Source organism: Ranitomeya variabilis, chromosome 4 (assembly GCF_051348905.1).
Source record: "Ranitomeya variabilis isolate aRanVar5 chromosome 4, aRanVar5.hap1, whole genome shotgun sequence".
Classification (NCBI taxonomy): domain Eukaryota; kingdom Metazoa; phylum Chordata; class Amphibia; order Anura; family Dendrobatidae; genus Ranitomeya; species Ranitomeya variabilis.
The window spans coordinates 376,432,780-376,455,224 of NC_135235.1; the positions used below are offsets into that span (position 1 = coordinate 376,432,780).

The following is a 22,445-nucleotide window of genomic DNA, read 5'->3' on the forward strand; positions in this document are numbered from 1 at the left end:
CTATGCACACAGTAACACAGTAGGTCCTCATTTGCTTAACCTCTAATGGGGTCCTCGCTGTTATTACTCCTCTCTCTGTTCCCCGTGGTTGGATAGAACAAAACCCGTATGACTGATGGCCTGAGGCTTGTTTATAGGGACCCTAGAGACGCCCCGACCCCCACAATTTGCCACCTGTCTTCTTAGGTATTAAGGTCGGGCAGCCAACTTGGAATTGACTGTCCTGCCAGTCTCTGAAGCAATGGCGTAGAGCACTTTACTCCCTCGGTATTCTGGCTACCGGAACACGCACCAGCAGGATGCAGCTCCTCTCGTCTACTATCCTCTCTGGTATCCACTTGTTGCTATGCCTTCGTTTCTCACTCACTACAACACGCTTCCTTTCAATGTCTCTTTCTTTGGATGCTGCCGCAAGTGGGGCAGGCGCAGCTCCGTGGACCCTCGTCTTCCACAGACTGAAGTCTGGCTCTGGCTGAAACCCACTCCAGCCAGCTTCTGCCTGATGCTCACTGGATGGAATCCAGCTAGCTTCTGCCTAACTTCCTAACCAACCCACCAGTTTTACCTAACTGTGAGGAGTGGCCTAGTGGATAGAACCTTTGCTCCCCCTGGTGGACTGGAGTGTGAAGTGTGTGGTGTGGCTGTGATACCTGGACAGAAGATCTCCTTTATTGCCTCCAGACGTAATATCACTCCCCCTGGTAGAGGAATAATATTACTGCAGCAACCAGGACTCTGGGGCGCTGCACTAGTAGCATTGTTAACTGCAATTTTGTTTTGCAAGTAATGTGTTATGCAATTTTGAGCTCTATTTTTTCAGTTCACTGGAATGGTTAAGGCCTCTCTCTATATTGGGAGAAACAACATAAACTCCACAAGAAAAAAAAAACACACTAAGAGAATGTCCTTTTATTACATGATCCACCATGGTACCATAGGAGAAGCTATGACCAAAGCCATGGCTCAACAAGCTGTCAAAGTGGGATTACACATAGCTGATCATTGAGAGGACTAGCAACAGCATTACAGCCGAAAGAACAGTAATTTTTATCAAATTATGCAAGAAGCTTTGTAAGTGACTATAAATTGGAATAAGGGTGTCTGTGATTTTATGCTTTCCTTAGACTGTGAAACAAACTTTGTCACATATTCGTTTTAGGTATAAAGTTATATGGTATGTCGGCCTAAAATATCTCATTATTGCATTGCTATGAAGAAGCAAAGCTGTCAGGTTGGAAAGAGAATCTGTTAAAGCGGTTCTCCAGTAAATTAATAAGATCTGTTATGAGTAGGGTTGAGCGAAACGGGTCGACCATTTTCAGAAGTCGCCGACTTTTGGCAAAGTCGGGTTTCATGAAACCCGACCCGACCCCTGTGTGGGGTCGGCCATGAGGTCGGCGATCTTCTGAATCTGGTATCGGAATTCTGATACCGAGTTCCGATATGTTTGTGATATCGGAAATCGGTATCGGAATCCACATTTAAGTGTAAAATAAAGAATTAAAATAAAAAATATTGATATACTCACCTCTCCGACGAGCCCTGGTAGTAATCGGCATCTTCCGTTCCTAAGAATGAGCGCGTTCAGGGCCTTAGAAGACGTCACGGCTTTGTGATTGGTCGCGGCGGCCCACGTGACCGCTCAGCGACCAATCACAAGCCGTGACGTAATTCTCTCAGGTCCTAAATTCCTCATTCTAGGAATTTAGGCCATGAGAATTACGTCACGGCTTGTGATTGGTCGCTGAGCGGTCACGTGGGCGGCCGCGACCAATCACAAAGCCGTGACGTCATCTAAGGCCCTGAACGCGCTCATTCTTAAGAAGAAAGGCTGCCGGAAAGAAGCCGAGGGTGAGTATATTCCTATTAGGTATATACTCACCCTCGTACGTGCCCTGCTTCTTTCCGGCAGCCTTCCTTCTTAAGAATGAGCGTGTTCAGGGCCTTAGATGACATCACTGCTTTGTGATTGGTCGCGGCGGCCCACGTGACCGCTCAGCGACCAATCACAAGCCGTGACGTAATTCTCATGGCCTAAATTCCTAGAATGAGGAATTTAGGACCTGAGAGAATTACGTCACGGCTTGTGATTGGTCGCTGAGCGGTCACGTGGGCCGCCGCCACCAATCACAAAGCCGTGACGTCATCTAAGGCCCTGAACGCGCTCATTCTTAGGAACGGAAGATGCCGATTACTACCAGGGCTCGTCAGAGGGTGAGTATATCAATATTTTTATTTTAATTCTTAATTTTACACTTAAATATGGATCCCAGGGCCTGAAGGAGAGTTTCCTCTCCTTCAGACCCTGGGAACCATAGTATCCCATTGCACTGCATTGGGTTTCGCATTTCGGCCGACCCCGACCCCGACTTTTTTATAGGATCGGCCAATTTCACTCGACCCGACTTTTGAGAAAGTCGGGTTTCGTGAAACCCGACCCGATCCTATAAAAATAAAAGTCGCTCAACCCTAGTTATGAGGATCGTATATAATAAAAAAAGTATCATATACTATATATTTTTATCTACCACTGCTACCATTCTATTGGTCCCTGCCAGTTTCTGCTTACCTTCTGGAGTGATGACATTCCTACTATGTATATGTGACAACCAATCACTGGCCTGATGCTAGCATGTAAGGCACGTGATTGCTGAAGCCAATGATAGACTACAGTGATCACGTATACACGGACAGCACATCATAGCTGCAGGAAGTAAGCATAGTCCGGCAGGATTGACTGGAGCAATGACGCTGGAGCCACAATGCTGAAACCTGTTGGTGATTGTAGGTTACTTGTTTATTACATGTCATTTTATATTCATTGCAGATTTCCTCAAAATACGGGAAAACAAGTGACAATGATCAAGTACAAGAAACGTGTAGGCTGGCAGAAAAGTTTATTACAAATATATTAAATAATATAAATAAATTACAATTCAATCGGTACAAGTAAATAATGTTTAAACAAAAAATAATAATAATGTTTAAGGGTCCAGCCCAGTAAAATATTAACTTAAGGTTTCTGCTACCCAAATTGAAGGAATCATGAAATAGGGACAGCGACCCCGATTTAATTGCTGAGTCACTTACTTGGCTCCTTGCTGTAGTTTTGATAACATTTCTGTTTTATCTGAAGCAGTGAGGCTAGGCCTCTAACCCAACCCGCTCCATTGACTGACAGCTTTGTGGCTCCACTGTGCATAGGAAGAGAGCTGCCAATCAGAGGAGGGTGTGGGGATAGCAAAGCTGATTAATATTGCAGCCTTCATAGAAGGATCTTATCACTGAGAGGACTAGCAGAGCTGCAGCAAATAAACAATGTTTTATCAGATCTACAGAATGAAGCACTGAATATGGGTTTCACTTTCTACCAATACTTTAAGCTGCTCTTAGATATAGATGTAGCAGGTTAAACCTAGTGACATTCTCTGTTAGTGAAAAAGGCCCAGAATAGATTGTCAAAAGTTCCAACATTTTGACCACCTTCTTGCCACATTGTCAGACAGCATTATTTCATTAAAATAAATAAAATATTATTAACAGCAACACTACAAGTGCTAAGCATAGAATTCCTTCTAAGGCAATTGAGGTTGAGCTGGATTGTGCCTGTTGATTACCCACAAGAGGTTGCCTGAGACATATCATGAATATACTAACAACCAGAAATCAAACAAACTGAAATGAATATTAATCTGTGTTTAAGAGGAACTAAATATTTAGAATTTTCATATTCTCAATATGTCCAAAAATATGATATTGTTATTTGATAATTACTACATCTGCTTTACTGTGGGCATAGGCATTTGTTTTAAAAGTTTTTGGAAGAACAATGTGTATATATTCTTAGAATATGACAGTATGTGCCTGTATTATTACATCTTTCCATTAAAAAAAAATCCAGCTGTTAAGGTAAACATTTAAGATAACATTTATATAAATATTATTTTCCTTCCACAAAATAAATGTACAATAGTATAAGTTACATAATTGAAAAATAAATAGTAAAAAATAAATTACTGGTTACAAGACTCCATAAGATGTGATTCGGTAAACATTTTACACCTCTTAATGATACATGTATAAATAGATATATACCGGTATGTATAATTTTTTTAAAACCAAGAATATATCACATTTAACTCCTCCTTCCTGGCTATAAGCAAACCACACAAGATATAATCTGTCATATCACACAGCCAATACTTATGTCTGAAGAGAAAGGTTAACCTTGCAATGGGTCATATGTACTGTGAGGGCATCATACTGTGTGTCGGGAATGTACAATGGGGATATAATACTGTATGAGGTTATGTACTATGGGAGCATCACACCTGTGTGGGATAATGTACTGTGGGGACATCATACTGTGTGTCGGGAATGTACAATGGGGATATAATACTGTATGAGGTAATGTACTATGGGAGCATCACACCTGTGTGGGATAATGTACTGTGGGGACATCATACTGTGTTTGGGGAATGTACAGTGGGGACATCACACCTGTGTGGGATAATGTACTGTGGGGACATCATACTGTGTTTGGGGATTGTACAGTGGGGACATCACACCTGTGTGGAGGAATGTACTGTGGGGACATCATACGGTGTGTGGGGAATGTACTGTGGGGACATCATACTGTGTGTGTGTGGAATGTACTGTGGGGACATCATACTGTGTTTGGGGAATGTACAGTGGGGACATCACACCTGTGTGGAGGAATGTACTGTGGGGACATCATACGGTGTGTGGGGAATGTACTGTGGGGGCATCATACTGTGTGTGGGGAATGTACTGTGGGGACATCATACTGTGTGTTTGGGGAATGTACTGTGGGGACATCATACTGTGTGTGTGTGGAATGTACTGTGGGGACATCATACTGTGTGTGGGGAATGTACTGTGGGGACATCACACCTGTGTGGGGGAATGTACTGTGGGGACATCATACTGTGTGTTTGGCGAATGTACTGTGAGGACATCATACTGTGTGTTTGGGGAATGTACTATGGGGACATCATACTGTGTGTGTGGGGAATGTACTGTGGGGACATCATACTGTGTGTGGGGAATGTACTGTGGGGACATCATACTGTGTGTGTGGGGAATGTACTGTGGGGACATCATACTGTGTGTGTGGGGAATGTACTGTGGGGACATCATACTGTGTGTGGGGAATGTACTGTGGGGACATCACACCTGTGTGGGGGAATGTACTGTGGGGACATCATACTGTATGTGGGAATGTACTATGGGAGCATCACACCTGTGTGTGGGACTCTCCTGTCCCCGGGCATCATACTGTGTGTAGGGGAATGAACTACTAGGACATCATACTGTGTGTAGAGGAATGTACTGTGGGGACATCATACTATGCTTGGGAATGTGATGTACTGTGAGGACATCATACTGTGTGAGATGGAATGGCCTATGGGGACATCATAATGTATATGGGGGAATGTATTGTGAGAACATTAAAGTGTATGTGGAGGCGTGTACTGCGAGTGCAGCGCCCCAGAGTCCTGGTCGTTGCAGTAATGTCGCTCTTCCATCTGGGGGAGTGATATTACGACTGATTGGACTAAAGGAGTTCATCTGACCAGGTATCACAAGACACACACTACACTTCACACTCCAGTCCACCAGGGGGAGCCTTGCTTCTATCTATTAGGGCACTCCTCACACACACGGGTAAAACTGGTGGGTTGGATAGGAAGTTAGTCAGAAGCTACCTGGGTTCGACCCAGAGAGGACCTGTCAGGCAGACAGGGGGAAAGGAGGAACATCTGAGCTGCAGACAGAGGGTCCCTGTCAGGGGTGGGATCCTGACAGAGGCCAAGCACGAGATAGATAGATACGGAGCTGCACCTGCACCCATTGTGGCAGCATCCTAAGAAAGGACACGAAGAGAATTGTATTGTGGAGAGTGAGAAACGAAGTCACGGAACAAGGAGATAATACCGGGAGGAGTTCTGCCCCAAGATCGGCAGCCTCCTTCTGAGGCATGTAGCTGGTGGCCGGAACACCGAGGGAGTAATTGACTCTACGTATTACTTCAGAGACCGGCAGGACAGTCAATTCCAAGTTGGTTGCCCGACCTTAATACCTAAGAAGACACAGAGGCAAATTGTGGGAGAGGGGCGTCACTAGGGTCCCTATAAATAAGCTCCAGGCCTACCCCGTCATACGGGTTGTCCTATCCATACCATCTGGGGGACAGAGAGAGAGAAGATCAGAAACATCCACGAAAGTTGTGAGGACTATCCCGTGGTGCTCAGCAGGGAAGTACTACAACACACACAGGTGCTAGTAGGAAGGCTACTGATTTCCACCTGGATAAGGGAACGCTGGATGTGCCTTTGAACCGGCCGGACTCTGCCTGCCCTGTGAACGGTACTCTGGACTGTGGACCCTGAAGTCTTCAGTAAAAGGTAAAGAGACTGCAACCTTTGTGTCCTCGTTATTCATTGCACCTTACAACGTCCACCATCACCACCTACACATCTGGGAAGCCCTGGGGACATACTTCACCTGTGGGAAGGTATACCATCTAGCTGCCATTCCATCACCCCAGCGGACCCCTAGCAGCGTCGGTCACCCTGACCGAATACCACAGGTGGCGTCACGAACACCTGACAAACTTCACCTTTAATTGGACGCCCCTCAGAAGGGCCACTGGTTGGGTCGGGCCACCTTGACATCCCCAGAACCGAGAGAGATAGACCCGGTACCGAGTACCCCATTGCCCTATATGTGGGGGCGCTCCTCGGGGATCATACTGTGTGTGGGGGAAAGTATTGTGAAGATATCATACTGTGTACAGGGGAATGCACTGTTGGGACACAATACTGTGGGGGGATGTACTGCGAAGATATAAATCTATGTGTGGGGGAATGTACTGTGAGGACATAATACTATGTATGTGGAAATGTACTGTGAGGACCTCATACTGTCGTTGGTGGTATATACTGCTTTATACTATGAGGCATTCCTGAGAGGCCATGAAAGTGGTACCATATTGTGTGGGAACACTCACAGGCTTAACTAGGAGCAATATTTTTGAGCGGGCACATATAATGGACTAAGCAAGGTTACAGAAGTAACTATGATTGCACACCATGACTAACAACTTAAGACATTAGCAAGATAGCCTTTTGCACAATTTATTAACCCCTTCATGACATGCGCCATACTAGTACTGCGCTTTTCATTTCTCCCCCTTTCCCGACACATGACAGCTGTTTTGAACAGCTGACATGTGCCCAAAACAGCTGTGGGTGGAATCGCCATCCACCCGTGGCTGTTAACCCATTACATGCTGCTATGAAACTCTGACAGCTGCATTTCACACACGCTTCCGGCAATTGCGACGAAAATCCTGCCCATCAGTGACCCCGATCACGGGTCACCAATGGGTCAACATGACAACCCGAGGTCTCCTGCAGACCTCTATGGTTGTCAATACCAGATTGCTATGAGCTGACTTGCTATGGTCGGCGCTCATAGCAAGTCAGCAATTCTGCTACATACAGGCGATCTGATCATCGCCTGTATGTAGCAAAACTGATCAGGATATGGCAGCTTCTAGTCTCCCGTGGAGACTATTGAAGCATGCCAAAAGTTAAAAAAAAAAGTTTTTACAAATATAACAAAAAAAATAAAAGTTCAAATCACCACCCTTTTGCCCCATTCAAATTAAAACAATAAAAAAAAATCAAACATGCACATATTTGGTATCGCTGCGTTCAGAATCGCTCGATCTATCAATATAAAAAAAGAATTAACCCGATCACTAAACGGTGTTACGAGAAAAAAACTGTGAAAACGTCAGAAGTATGTTTTTTGTCACTGCAACATTGCATTAAAATGCAACAATGGGCGATCAAAAGATGGAGACGCTACGGGTCTCGGAAAATGACGCAAATTTTTTTTTTTCTTTTTAACAAACTTTTTTTTTCACCGCTGAAATAAAAAAAGAACATAGACATGTTTGGTGTCTTTGAACTCGTAATGACCTGGAGAATCACAGTTGCAGTTCAGTTTTAACATGTGGTGAACCTGGTATATAAAAAAAAAAAAAGTTGTAGAATTGCCCTTTTTTGCAATTTCACCGCACTTGGATTTTTGTTTTGTTTTTCTGTACACGATATGGTAAAACCAATGTTGTCGTTCAAAAGTTTAACTCGTCCCGCAAAAATACAAGCCCTCACATGGCCATATTGATTACATAAGAATATTACTTCTCACATTGTTTGCTTCAGCCATGTTGTCCTCTATCCACTGTATGTAGTTTGTTATGCGAGTGTACACGCCAGGCTTGTTCATCTTGGCACAATTATCTCCCCAGCTTATAATACCATATAACACCATTTTCCCATTGTGCTGACAGATTAGAGGACCACCAGAGTCTCCCTACAAAAAACAAGATAATAAAACATTAGAAACATGGCACAGCATTAGGTCATTTTTGAATAAAATATATTTCTCTAAGTATATAAGTATTTATACAAATCTATAACTAGTTACTAGAAAATTGCTCCATGATTATACATACAAAGCAATCAGAGAAAAATTAAAGTTACTCAAATTAATAAAGTTAGTCATTCAAATTAATGAACCGAATAAAGATAATCTTCACACTAAGTGTACATTTATAGTAAATGCAATATATGAGGGCAAAAAAGGGAAATGATAAGAGTGTGAACAAAATAAAAGTCTTATTGTAGATTGTAAAATATGCACATATAGGCCCAGATATAAAGTGTTTAACCCCTTCATGACCAGGGGTATTTTCGTGTTTTCGTTGTGTGCTCCCCTCCTTCCCAGAGCCATAACGTTTTTATTTTTCTGTCAATATGGCCATATGAGGGCTTATTTTTTGCAGGATGAGCTGTACTTTTGAACAACATCATTGGTTTTGGCACCTCATGTACTAGAAAACAGCAAAAAAATTCTAAGTGCGGTGAAATTGCAAAAACAAGTGCAATCCCACACTGGTTTTTTGTTTGGCTTTTTTGCTAGGTTCACTAAATGCTAAAACTGACCAGCCAATATGATTCTCCAGGTCATTACGAGTTCATAGACACCAAACATGCAGGGCCGGCGTTAGGGGCAGGCAGACTAGGCAGCTGCCTAGGGCCCCCGCTGCCCTAGGGGCCCCCAGCCAGTGGTGGACATATTGCTGATGGCACTGCTCCAGGGCCCAGAGGTGGAGGGGGCCCCTGAAGGCAGGCCTGATATCATGCAGGATCGGGCCCCTCTCACTCCCTCCTGTAATCATGGAACACCGGGTGCCGGGGAGAGAGCGGGGCGCGAAATGCAGGAGATCAAAAAGGGGGCGTGTCATGCAGGGAGAGACGCTGGCCAATGAACGCTTTCCTCACTAGACTGAGGAGAAGGCTCACTGGCTGCCGTCTGTCCCCCTGCATGGAGCGTCCCAATGGTGAGTGCTCACCTACAGTCAGGGGCCCGGGCTGCACAGCAAATAGAGACAGCAGTGGAGGAACAGCAGGACTTACAGTGTGCCTTCTGCTTCCTCCACTGTTCTATTCAGAGCAGGCTGCAGGGTCTCCTCACTGTGAAAAGATGAGGGAGGAGCTCACTGCAGCACCAGGGGGCTGATATCAGTTCTGTCTGCTCTGTGTCCCATCCCCCACAGTGAGTTCTGCAGCCCTCTCCAGATCACCTGGTATCACAGATTGGTATGTGTGTATGTATATGCTTGTATGTGTATGTATGTATGTATGTGTGTGGTGTGTGTATCTGTGTATGTATGTACGGTATATGTGTGTATGTATGGTATATTTGTATGGCTGTGTGTGTATGCATGTACTGTATGTGTGTATGTTTATGTGCATGTACATACAGTAAATGTGTATGTATATGTGTGTGCGGTATGTTTATACTATATGTGTACATACTGTATGTGTGTATGTACGGTACGTGTATGTGTATCTGTATGTATGTATGGTATACTGTATGTATGTGTATTTGTGTGTATGTATGGTATATGTATGTACGGTATGTGTATACAATATGTGTATATAACTGTATGTGTGTATACTTCAAACCATGAAATCCTGGTAGTCTTCAGCAGGAAATATACATATAAATTGATACTGTACTCTGTTATAAGACTTTTTCCACTCCCTGAGGAACGATTTTAGTGTCCCTCCTCCTCTCCCCTTTTTTTCAGCCAGCTAATATAATTTAGTTCATAGAGAGTCTTTTAGTGTTGCTATGTCTAATAAGTATCTATTTGTCTGAATATGTTGTAATCTATATTTGTGCTGTCTTTGTATGTATTGGTTATGTTGTCTGTTTATATATCCAATGTTTTGGGCTTGCGCAAACTGTGCTTCCCTTCAAGATGGTGGCAATAGCATCTAAGTATATACTGCGCATGCGCGCTGTTCTTTCTGTTATACCTGTCGGTGTCTGCGCCGTCACACGTCCGCCGCCGGACTTCACAGGGCCCTGTGACTGCTCGGCGGACGGCGTTGTGCGGCGCACTCGCTGTTAAGCATTAGGGCAGTATGCCGCCATACCTATTTAGGAAGGTATACAGGGGAGTTTATATTGATCGCTATGGTAACGACGAGTTACTTCCGGGTTATTCCCGGTTACTTCCGGTATGAAAGGATATAAAACAACGCACTTATCTTTTCCTATTATGCCCCCTGAGGAAGGTGTGACAACCGAAACGTGCGTCGGGGAGGGCGCACGGACGCTGTGTTCATCTCACCCGTCTCTCCACTAAGAGGTAATTGATACTTACATCAGATATTTAGGACTATGGTTCCTTCAATTACGCTCATATTGTAAATATGTCAAATTGGATATAGCAAGGTGGTTTTATATATTCAACCATATATGATAATGGGTTTTCCCCTGTGATTTACATATACCCCTGTGGAATAGGAGGTTTATTAACCCCTTGCTGGCTATTTCTAATACAGGTGTGTTTGTTCCTGGCTCCATGCGCCCTTAATTTGTTTTTATGTCCATGCGGTGTCCATGTACACCATGTGGTACTGCACTTCACCTGTTTTTGATAATGCGATGTATATTTGTATATTTTCTACAATGTTTATGTACTAATAAAGATTATTGTTTTATACATTGTTCTAATCGGACGTGTTGGTCGTTTTTTTGGGCCCCTGTGACCCATAATCTTTTTGCTGTATGTGTGTATGTACGGTATGTGTGTGTATGTACAGTACGTGTATGTGTATCTGTATGTATGTACAGTATATGTGTGTATGCATGTAAGGTATATGTATGTATATGTATGTATGGTATATGTATGTGTATCTGTGTATGTACGGTATATGTATGTACGGTATGTGTGTGAATGTACGGTATATGCATGTGTGTATGTACAGTATATGTATGTACGGTATATGTGTGTATGTTTGCACAGTATATGTAGAGCAGCTACCAGACATATCGGAGACCGCTAAGTCATCTGGGTAATTTCGCAATGCATCACTGGGAACGGAAGCTGGCGGCAGCATCGCGCACATCGGGACAGCTTCGGTGGATGCTGGAGGGTGAGTATATAACTTTTTTTTTAACAGGGATATGGTGCCCACACTGCTATATACTATGTGGGCTGTGTTATATACTGCTTGGGCTGTGTTATATACTGCGTGGGCTGTGTTATATACTGCATGGCATGTGTTATATACTACGTGGGCTGTGCTATATATTACGTGGGCTGTGTTATATGCTGCCTTGCTGCTATATACTATGTGGGCAGTGTTTTATAGTGCGTGGGCTGTGTTATATACTGCGCGGGCTGTGTTATATACTACGTGGCCTGTGTTATATAGTACGTGGGCTGTGCTATATATTACGTGGGCTGTGCTATATATTACGTGGGCTGTGCTATATATTACGTGGGCTGTATTATATATTACGTGGGCTGTGTTATATACTGCCTGGCTGCTATATGCTACGTGGGCAGTGTTATATACTGCGTGGGCTGTGTTATATACTACGTGGCCTGTGTTATATTCTGCGTGGGCTGTGTTATATATTACGTGGGCTGTGCTATATATTACGTGGGCTGTGTTATATACTACGTGGCTGCTATATACTACGTGGCTGCTATACACTACGTGGCTGTGTTACGTGGCCTGTGCTATATACTTTGTGGCTGCTATATACTACGTGGCTGTGCTATATACTACGTGGCTGTGCTATATACTACGTGGCTGTGCTATATACTACGTAGCTGTCTGTGTTATATACTACATGGGCTGTGTTATACACTACGTGGCTGTGTTATATACTACGTGGCTGTGCTATATACTACGTGGCTGTGCTAAGCGCGACGTACATACATACATACATATTCTAGAGGGCCACCATCTAGTATCACATAACAACGAGGAGGCGCTTTGCACACTTGCTGTCATGTGCCAACTAGAGTGTCAGCCTTGTCTGTAGTGTTCTATTCACTGACATAGAGGACACTAGTTGCCACTTGGCTGCAAGTCTGACTGCACTGGAACCAGCAGAAATGAATGCGAACGGATATATATATATATATATATATTTATTTATTTAAAACACACAGTGTATATATATATATATATATATATATATATATATCTCCATCTCAGTGAAAAAATCTAAATATATATTTTTTATAGCTGAGGGGGCCCTGTGATTGCTAAGTATGCCCTGCCCAGAGCAGTAATAATGAGGGCATTCTGACTTGTTTCGTGGAGCCCGAGGCTCCAGGGTCCCTTTGCCAGCTTGCAATCATCAAAAGCAGCGTACAGGGCAGGGAGGGGGCCCAGACATATTTCTTGAACAGGGGCCCCAAGCTATTAGTGTCTGCTCCTGCCCCCAGCCAGTGGTGTGTCGCTAATAGCGGCACACCATGCAGCTGCTATGGGGCCCCTGAGTCAGGCCCCATTGCCTGCCCGGTGTCAGTGAAGCTGCAGCGGAGCAGTGGGTGACTGGAGGCAAGAGTCGGCTGCTGTGGCTAGTGCCTGTACCCGCTGTTACAGAGAAATTCATATTCACTGCTCCCCACGCCCATAGTCCCTCCCACCGCTATGCACTGAAGCCGGCTCCCAGAGATGGGTAGGACTATAGGAGTGGAGAGCAGTGAATGTTCATTTCACTTTAATTGCGGGCACAGTAGCCTCAGCTGCAGGCTTCCTGCTGCTGGGCAATCACATGTGCCCGCTACTAAAGGGAATGAATATTCACTGCTCTGCACGCCCATGAATACGGTATATATCAGTGAGCGAGTCAGTACATGGTGGCCATAATACTGTAGGACTGAATTATAATCTATGGGTGCTTGCATTATATTCTATGGGGGGGCTGAATTATATTCTATGTGGGGGGGTTGCATTATAGTGTATGAGGTAAGAATTATATTCTATGTGGGGACTGCATTATACTCTATGGAGGACTATGGGGAGTGTATTATACTCTATGGAGGACTATGGGAAGTGTATTATACTCTATGGAGGACTACGGGGAGTGTATTATACTCTATGGAGGACTATGGGGAGTGTATTATACTCTATGGGGAGTGTATTATAGTCTATGGAGGACTATGGGAAGTGTATTATACTCTATGGAGGACTATGGTGAGTGTATTATACTCTATGCAGGATTATGGGGAGTGTATTAGACTCTGGATGACTCTGGGGAGTGTATTATACTATATGGAGGACTATGGGGAGTCTATTATCCTATATGGAGGACTATGGGGAGTCTATTATAATGTATAGAGGACTATGGGGAGTGCATTATACTATATGGAGGTCTAGGGGGAGTGTATTATACTAAATGGAGGACCATGGGGAGTCTGTTATCTTATATGGAGGGCTATAGGGAGTCTATTATACTATATAGAGGACTATGGAGAGTGTATTATACTATATGGAGGTCTAGGGGGAGTCTATTATACTATATGGAGGACTATGGTGAGTGTATTATTCTATATGGAGGACTATGGCGAGTGTATTATACATAATATATATAAAATTATGATCATTAGAAAAATTTATTTTATATTTTAATTATACTGAACAGTAATGGAATTTTTAAATTACATGGTTTTAAATAGTGTATCTGGCAAATGTCGACCTTCGCTATCCACACACTGCTGCATACGTTTTCTGAAGTTTTCATGAACTCTAACAAGCATGTCCACTGGTATTCTGCCAATTTCAGCTTCAATATTGTTCCTTAGGTCTTCCAAGGTGTTGGGACGGTTGATATACACCTTAGACTTCAGGTAACCCCAAAGGAAAAAATCGCATGGGGCTAAATCTGGTGAGCGTGCTGGCCAGTTCACATCTCCCCTCAAAGAGATAAGCCGTCCAGGAAACATTTGCCTCAAACAATTCATGGTAACCCTCGCTGTGTGTGCAGTGGCACCATCCCGTTGGAACCATGTATCCTCTAGTTCCATTGCCTCAAGAGCCGGCTGAAAATAATCCTGTATCATAGACAAGTACCGTTCGGAGTTCACAGTTATGGCACGACCGTTTTCCTGAAAAAAGTAAAGACCAATGATGCCTACTCGTGATATGGCGCACCACACAGTGACGCGGTCCGAATGCAGAGGTCTCTCGTGAACTTCTCTGGGGTTTGTTTCACTCCAGTAACGCATATTTTGTTTGTTTACACACCCACTGAGGTGAAAATGTGCCTCATCAGAAAAAAACACAATTGCGTCACGGGGTATCGTTGCTAACTAGTGTTGAGCATTCCGATACCGCAAGTATCGGGTATCGGCCGATACTTGCGGTATCGGAATTCCGATACCGGGATTCCGATACTTGCCGCGTATCGGATACCGGAATCGGAAGTTCACAGATTCAAACTGCACAAATTCATCCAATGAGAATGATTCCAAGTGTGGGCACATCCTGTTCAGCATGGAGGGCATGAAACTACTGGCATGGCTGTGATTGGCTGCTGAAATGATGTCATGATGCAGTTTAAAAGTCGCTGGCGCCATTTTGCGGTCACTCTGCTGTGAATTCAGTTAGTGACAGGACGCTGTTTGCTGACTGAGGGCCAGTTTAGAGATAGCGATTTGCTTCTTTGTGCTTTCCAAAGGCTAATTTAGCAACCGCTGTGTTCACCTACTATTCACCTTGCTTTTGCCTTGTAGCGCTGTTTTCACAGCGATCTGCAAGGTCTGTGTGTGTGTGTGTGTGTGTGAGTGCAGCCCACTCTCTAGTCTGAGTGCAGCCACATAGGCCATCCATAGCTGGTTGTATTCAGTTCAGGGAGGGTGGTTCATTGCCTCATATTGTTCTTCTTTTTTTTTTTCCAAGTAGTGTAGTCTGCTGCTAATTTTTTCAAAAAAATCCTATTAGTGTCTTTCCACCCGTCTCCAGCTAATTTGTGGAAAAACACTACATAGGATAACGTAGAGGAGGGTTTTTGGGCCTTGCAGCGCCGTTTATGGCTGTCTGCACGGTCTCCGTGTGACTGCAGCTCGCCCTGTAGTCTGTGAGCAGCCATAGCCTGGTTGTCTCCAGCTCAGGGTTCTTCACTGCGTCATACCGCAAAATCAATTTTCATTTTGTTTTAAGTAGTGCAGGCTGCTGCACATTTTTTCAAAAAATTCCTATTAGTGTCTTTCCACCCGTCTCCAGCTAATTTGTGGAAAAACACTACATAGGATAACGTAGAGGAGGGTTTTTGGGCCTTGCAGCGCCGTGTACGGCTGTCTGCACGGTCTCCGTGTGACTGCAGCTCGCCCTGTAGTCTGTGAGCAGCCATAGCCTGGTTGTCTCCAGCTCAGGGTTCTTCACTGCGTCATACCGTAAAATCAATTTTCATTTTGTTTTAAGTAGTGCAGGCTGCTGCACATTTTTTCAAAAAATTCCTATTAGTGTCTTTCCACCCGTCTCCAGCTAACTTGTGGAAAAACACTACATAGGATAACGTAGAGGAGGGTTTTTGGGCCTTGCAGTGCCGTTTACGGCTGTCTGCACGGTCTCCGTGTGACTGCAGCTCTATCTGTTGTCAGTTCAGCCCCCAAAAAATAAATAAATAATAAAGTTCACCAAACACACCAGTGACACCACTTTACATTTGTGTAGGCCACATTAGCTCATATTAAAGTCTAGTCCACACTTTAGAAAATTAGTGTTTCTTATACCTGTTAGGAGGAGTTGTTCAGGAATAAGCACACAAAGCCGTTAGTACTTTTCTGCTTATCTTTATCAGTCAACCAAGATGAATAAGGCAGTGAGTAAGGCACGTGGGCGTGGGCGTGGGCGCGGAGCAGGGAGGGGACATGGGGATTCTGTGCCTGCTGCGGGCACCGGTGACTCATCAGCACCCACTTTCACCAGGGAACAGTCATTCATGCGCAGCTTTGTGGCAGAGCGCCGTACACCGCTGCTGCGTGAAGAACAAATTGAAGCCGTTGTCGGATGGATGGCAGCTAATGCATCAACTTCAATTAGTGCCACATCCTCTCAGACACAGAGCACTGGAGAGCAGCCATCTGTCTCTTCACCACCTGCCAAATTGGCCAGGCAGACAGAGAGCCCAGGACAGGAGCCGTCTCTACTTCTGTTCTCTGAATCTCTTGGCTTGGAAACAGGGGGCTAGCCAAGCAGCATTGGAGAAATGGAAGAAGAGGCAGGGTGCAGTGATGCCCAACAGCTTTTTCTCTCTTCCTCTGAAGAGGCGGGTGGGCCAGTGGCTCCGTTCACCACATCGCAGGCCGCATCAGCTGATGATGACACTCAGGTGCCACTTACTGGTGCGTGCTCTGCTGCTGAGACTACCCAGGAGGAGCAGTTGGGGGCAGAGGGTAGTGTAGATGATGAGGTCCTTGACCCATCTTGGCGTGAGGGACAGGAAGGTGGTGGGAGCAGCTCTGAGGAAGAGATTCCCCGTACGGCCCAAAGAGGGAGAGGGAGGGGGAAGACTGCGGATCCTGCAGCCTCCGCTTTGGCACCTGTTAGGAGCATGTCTCTTCCAAAAGCCAAAAAGGGCGCTCCCAAGACTTGCAGTGCCTGGTCCTTTTTTGACACAGTTGCAGATGACATTTGCTATGTCAGATGCAAGGTGTGTCATCAAAAAGTCAAAAGAGGGAAAAATGTCAGCAACCTCAATACCTCCAACATGTGGAAACATGTGCGCACCAGGCACCCGGCGGAGTTAGAAAAACACACTGAAGAGCTAGGCCAACCAACAGCGGCAGCTACCACCTCTTCAGCTCGTGTTGCCTCTTCCTCCAGCTCACACGCAGCTGGTTCGGCTTCCTCCCAGGATCGCCGTGGAAGAACCTCTGGCCCTGTTGTCCAGAGACCCGCTGTAATTCCACTCGCAGCACCACTTTCCCAGTCATCCACACACTCCCAGCCCAGTCTACAGCCATCGGTAGTACAGGCATGGGAAAAAAGGCGGCCTTTCTCGTCAAACCACCCACGAGCACAGGCTCTGACTGCAGGCATTGCCAAACTTCTGTCACTGGAAATGCTGTCATTCAGGCTGGTGGAGACTGACAGCTTCCGTGACTTGATGTCATTGGCAGTCCCACAGTACAATGTGCCCAGCCGCTTTTACTTCAGCAGGCAAGCCGTCCCTGCCCTGCACAAGCATGTGGAGGGACACATAAAACACGCGCTACTGGACGCCGTCAGTAGCAAGGTCCACCTCACCACCGATGCGTGGACCAGTCAACATGGACAGGGGCGATACCTTTCCCTCACTGCCCATTGGGTTAATGTCGTTGAGTCGGGTACAGATCGTGCGAGTGGCGCAGGACGTGTCCTGCCCACTCCAAGGATTGCAGGAATCCATTCTGTACGCATTGACTCCTCCTCTTACACCAGTTCCTCAGAATCATCGCTGCAGGAGCCGTCACAGTCCACCTCCACATGGACTCGTGATGAACGTTTACCTGATACGACTGACATGAGCACAGCCGTGGCCAAACGTCGACAGGCCGTCTTGAAATTAATTTATTTGGGGAATCGAAGCCACACAGCGCAGGAGCTCTGGAATGCCATCAAGCAGGAGAGCGATGTGTGGTTTGTGCCAGCGAATCTCCAGCCAGGCATGGTAGTGTGTGATAATGGCCGAAATCTGGTGGCAGCTCTGGGCCTCGGCAACCTCACTCACATCCCATGTCTGGCACATGTGCTCAATTTGGTCGTGCAGAGTTTTTTGAGGGACTATCCGGATCTTGATGCACTGCTGCACAAGGTCCGCCTAGAGTGTGCTCACTTGCGGCGTTCCAGCACGGCAAAAGCGCGCATTGCGGCTCTGCAGCGCTGACACCGCCTGCCGGAACATCGCATCATATGTGACCTACCTACCAGGTGGAATTCCACGTTACATATGTTGGAGCGGTTGTGTGAGCAGCAGCAAGCTGTAATGGAGTACCAGCTGCTTCAGGCGCAAAGAAGTCGCACTCAGCGCCGTACAGACTTCACAACCACAGAGTGGGCCATTATGAATGACGTCTGCCAGGTTTTGCGTCCCTTTGATTATTCCACGCGGATGGCGAGTGCAGATGATGCACTAGTCAGCATGACTGTCCCCCTTATCTGCCTGCTTGAAAAATCACTGCAAGCGCTAAGGGATGATGTTGTGGAAGAGGTGGAGGATGAGGATTCAGCATTTCCATCATCTTCTGGACAGTCAGCGCCACGTGGTTCCTCACAAACGCGTAGGCAGGGGACAGTTTGTGAGGAGGATGAGGAGGAGTCAATGGAGGAGGAAGACATCCGTCCAGAGGAGGGAGTTACACAATTGTCCAGTACTCAGTGTGTACAGCGAGGGTGGGGTGATGACGAGCGGGCAGAGATCACGCCTCCAGCAGGGGACAGCGTTTCTTGGGCAGTTGGCAGTCTGCAGCACATGGTGGATTACATGCTGCAGTGCCTGAGAAACGACCGCCGCATCGCCCACATTCTCAACATGTCTGATTATTGGGTGTTCACCCTCCTCGATCCTCGCTACCGGGACAACGTAGAAAGCCTCATCACACCGTTGAACCGGGAGCGAAAAATGCGGGAGTACCAAGACACACTGGTGAATTCCATCATCTTCTCCATTCCAACTGAGAGAAGTGCTGCTAGTGCATTCCAAAGCAGCTCAGTGCGTCCAGGCAGTGGTGGAGGCTCTGCACAAAGAGGGAGCAGAAGCAGTGCCTCTTCCCAAGGCAAGACCAGTATGGCCCAACTGTGGCACAGTTTTCTGTGCCCGCCACAAAAGTCTACACCATCACAGATGGCTCCAGTCAGCAGGAGGCAACGGTTCCGTCAGATGGTGACAGACTACATGTCTTGCCCTCTTGCTGTACTCCCAGACGGCTCTTCACCTTTCAAGTTTTGGGTCTCAAAGCTGGATACATGGCCAGAGCTAAGCCAGTATGCATTGGAGGTGCTGTCTTGCCCTGCGGCCAGTGTATTATCGGAACGTGTCTTTAGTGCTGCAGGTGGTGTACTAACTGACCGTCGCATGCGACTATCCTCCGATAACGTTGACCGGCTTACTTTCCTGAAAATGAACAAGGCCTGGATCTCACAGGAATTTGCCACTCCTCTTCCTGATTAAATAATTAGGTCACTGTCTACGTTATCCAGGTCTCCTGTTGTGTTCATCTTTCTACCACCTGAACTTAAATTCCTGGGCTCCAACACCGCCAGTTGAGGCTCAGAAGTGCCGTCTGCACAGTCAAAACATACGACCCAGTGTTATTGGGTTTCAGTAACGTCAGCTGATCCCCAGCTGTGTAGCCGGCAATGTGTCCTGCGACCGCCACGCTGACACAACAACTGAAATGTAAGGGAACCTGTCCCCCCCCCCCAAGGTGTTTGTTACTGAAAGAGCCACCTTGTGCAGCAGTAATGCTGCACAAGGAAAAGGTAGCTATTTTTGTTTAGCTCCTTGCACACGCAGAACTTAACACTTATAAAATGTGTCCACTGATACCGTAAAACCGTCCCGGAGGTGGGACTTTCCTTCGTAATATGACGCAGCACAGCCGTCATTCCTACCCCCTCGGCGCCGTGCCCCGGCTCCTCAGCGTTGTTTGATTCCGTCCCGGAGCCTGCGCTGTTATGTTATCCCGTGGCCAGGCACACTTAGCGCTGCCCGTCTTCTGACATCATTTGGTGTCAGGATGGCTGCGCCTGTGCGGCCGCGCTGGCCGAGAGCCCGCCTCGCAGGCTCCGGGACTGATTCAAACAACGCTGAGGAGGCGGCGCACGGCGCCAAGGGGGTAAGAATGACGGCTGTGCTGCATCACATCACAAAGGAAAGTTCCACCAACCGGATGGTATCACGGTAGGAGGGGACACTTCGGGTCCGATTTGGCGGGCGGCGCCACTCCGGGTCCGATTTGGCGGGCGGCGCCACTCCGGGTCCGATTTGGCGGGCGGCGCCACTCCGGGTCCGATTTGGCGGGCGGCGCCACTCTGGGTCCGATTTGGCGGGCGGCGCCACTTCATAAGTGTTAGGTTCAGCATGTGCAAGGACCACCACGAAAAGAGGCACTTTTTCCCTTTGCATCATTACTGCTGCACAAGGTGGTTCCTTCAGTAACAAACGCCTGGGGGGGGGGACAGGTTCCCTTAAATTTAACTTGTTGTGCCTGCGTGGCGGTCGCAGTACACATTGCCGTATACACAGCAGGGGAACAGCTGGCAGTGCTGAACCCCACTAACACATTGGCGAGGTGTTTGGCTCTGTACGGACAGCACTTCTGGACAGCAACTAGCGGTGTTGGAGCCCAGGGACACTGCGAGGCGGGATCTCGTCCAGCGCGGCCACACAGGCGCAGCCAGCCTGACACCAAATGATGTCAGAAGACGGGCAGCGCAAAATGTGTGCCTGGCCAAGGGCTAACCTAACAGCGCAGGCTCCGGGACTGATTCAAACAACGCTGAGGAGGCGGCGCACGGCGCCAAGGGGGTAAGAATGATGGCTGTGCTGCGTCACATCACAAAGGAAAGTTCCACCAACCGGACGGTATCACGGTAGGAGGGGACAATTTTCATAAGTGTTAGGTTCAGCATGTTCAAGGAACATAATTAAAAGAGCTAAGTTTACCTTTTCCAGCATTAGTGCTGTACACGATGGCTCTTTCAGCTACAAACGCCTGGGGGGGGGTTAAAGTTTCCCTTTCAACTTGCACCAGTGCAGGCTTCGGCCTACACTCTGCTCCCTCTCCTCCTCCTGCTGACCCTGGGCTCTAACACCGCCAGTTGGGGCCCAGATGTGCTAGCTGCACAGAGCCAAATACCAGCCAATGTGTCAGTGGGGTTCAGCACCGCCAGCTGTTCCCCTGCTGTGTAGCCGGCAACGTGTCCTGCAACAGCCACGCAGACACAAGAACTGAAATTGAAGGAAACCTGTCCCCCCTCCCCCAGGCGTTTTTACGTTTTACAGCCGCCTTGTACAACAGTAATGCTGCATGTGTGCAAGGTGGCTCATAAACGTATTCTCCTTGCCCATGTTGAACTGAACACGTCTAAAATGAGTCCTCTGCGACCATTAAAACGTCCCTCAGGTGTGATTTTCCTTTGTATTGACACGCAACAAGCTCCTTGGTAGCGCTGCCCGTCTTCTGGCATCATTGTTTGGCTGCCTGCGCCTCTGCGGCCGCCTTGCCCCACACAACGCCCCTCGGTGTCTTATTTATTTGGACTGCGAGGGTGTGATTGATGGGCATGAACGGAGCATTTCTTCGCCTGTCCCTCATCTCCTTCCGCCTTCTTCGGACTGTGCGTCTTCATGGCCGTGGCATGCGATAAGGGATCAGCTGACGCCGCATAGTCTGAAGCGGGTGTAAGGACCCGAGTGTGAGAGGCGAACATATGTGCTGCGCCAGGCCATGAATCCCAGCCCCGCAGTGTTTTAACAATGTTAAGACACTGCGGGGCTGGGATTCATGGTCATCGCGAACCGCACCGGCCGACATTAAATGATGTCAGAAGATGGGCAGCGCTAACAGCGCTAGGCCAGGGGATAACACGACAGCGCAGACTCCTGTACAGCAAATAACAACGCTCAGGAGGCTGCACCCAGCACCAAGGTGGGATTCTTGACATCTGTGCTGCGTCTCATTACGAAGGGAACTCGCGCCTCCAACACAGTTTGACTGTATAAAGGGCTAAATGTTTTACGTGTTTCATTCAGCGTGTGCAAGGAGAAAAATTAAAAGAGCAACCTTTGACTTGTGCAGCACTACTGCTGCATAAGCTGTGGCTCTTCTACTTTGTAACACCTGAGGGGGGGTTAAAGGTTACCTTTGAAATTGGTTCAATTAGGCTTCGGCCTACACTCTGCTCCCCCTGCAGAGCCCGGGCTCCAACACCGCCAGTTGGGGCCCGGTACTGCTAGCTGCACAGAGAAAAACACCAGCCAATGTGTCAGTGGGGTTCAGCACCGCCAGCTGTTCCCCTGCTGTGCAGCCGGCAACGTGTCCT

At 47.0% G+C, this 22,445-nt stretch overlaps 1 protein-coding gene across 2 annotated transcripts in view; it reads right to left on the bottom strand.

Annotated features, from left to right (window-relative positions):
• The window catches only part of PLAU (plasminogen activator, urokinase), a 246,380-nt gene that overhangs the window by 151,497 nt on the left and 72,438 nt on the right, over positions 1 to 22,445 (bottom strand). For both annotated transcript variants that reach the window (XM_077250776.1, XM_077250777.1), the window contains exon 11: positions 8,245 to 8,409. In XM_077250776.1, the coding sequence (XP_077106891.1) occupies positions 8,245 to 8,409 (165 nt within the window). The remainder of the gene's footprint in view (positions 1 to 8,244; positions 8,410 to 22,445) is intronic.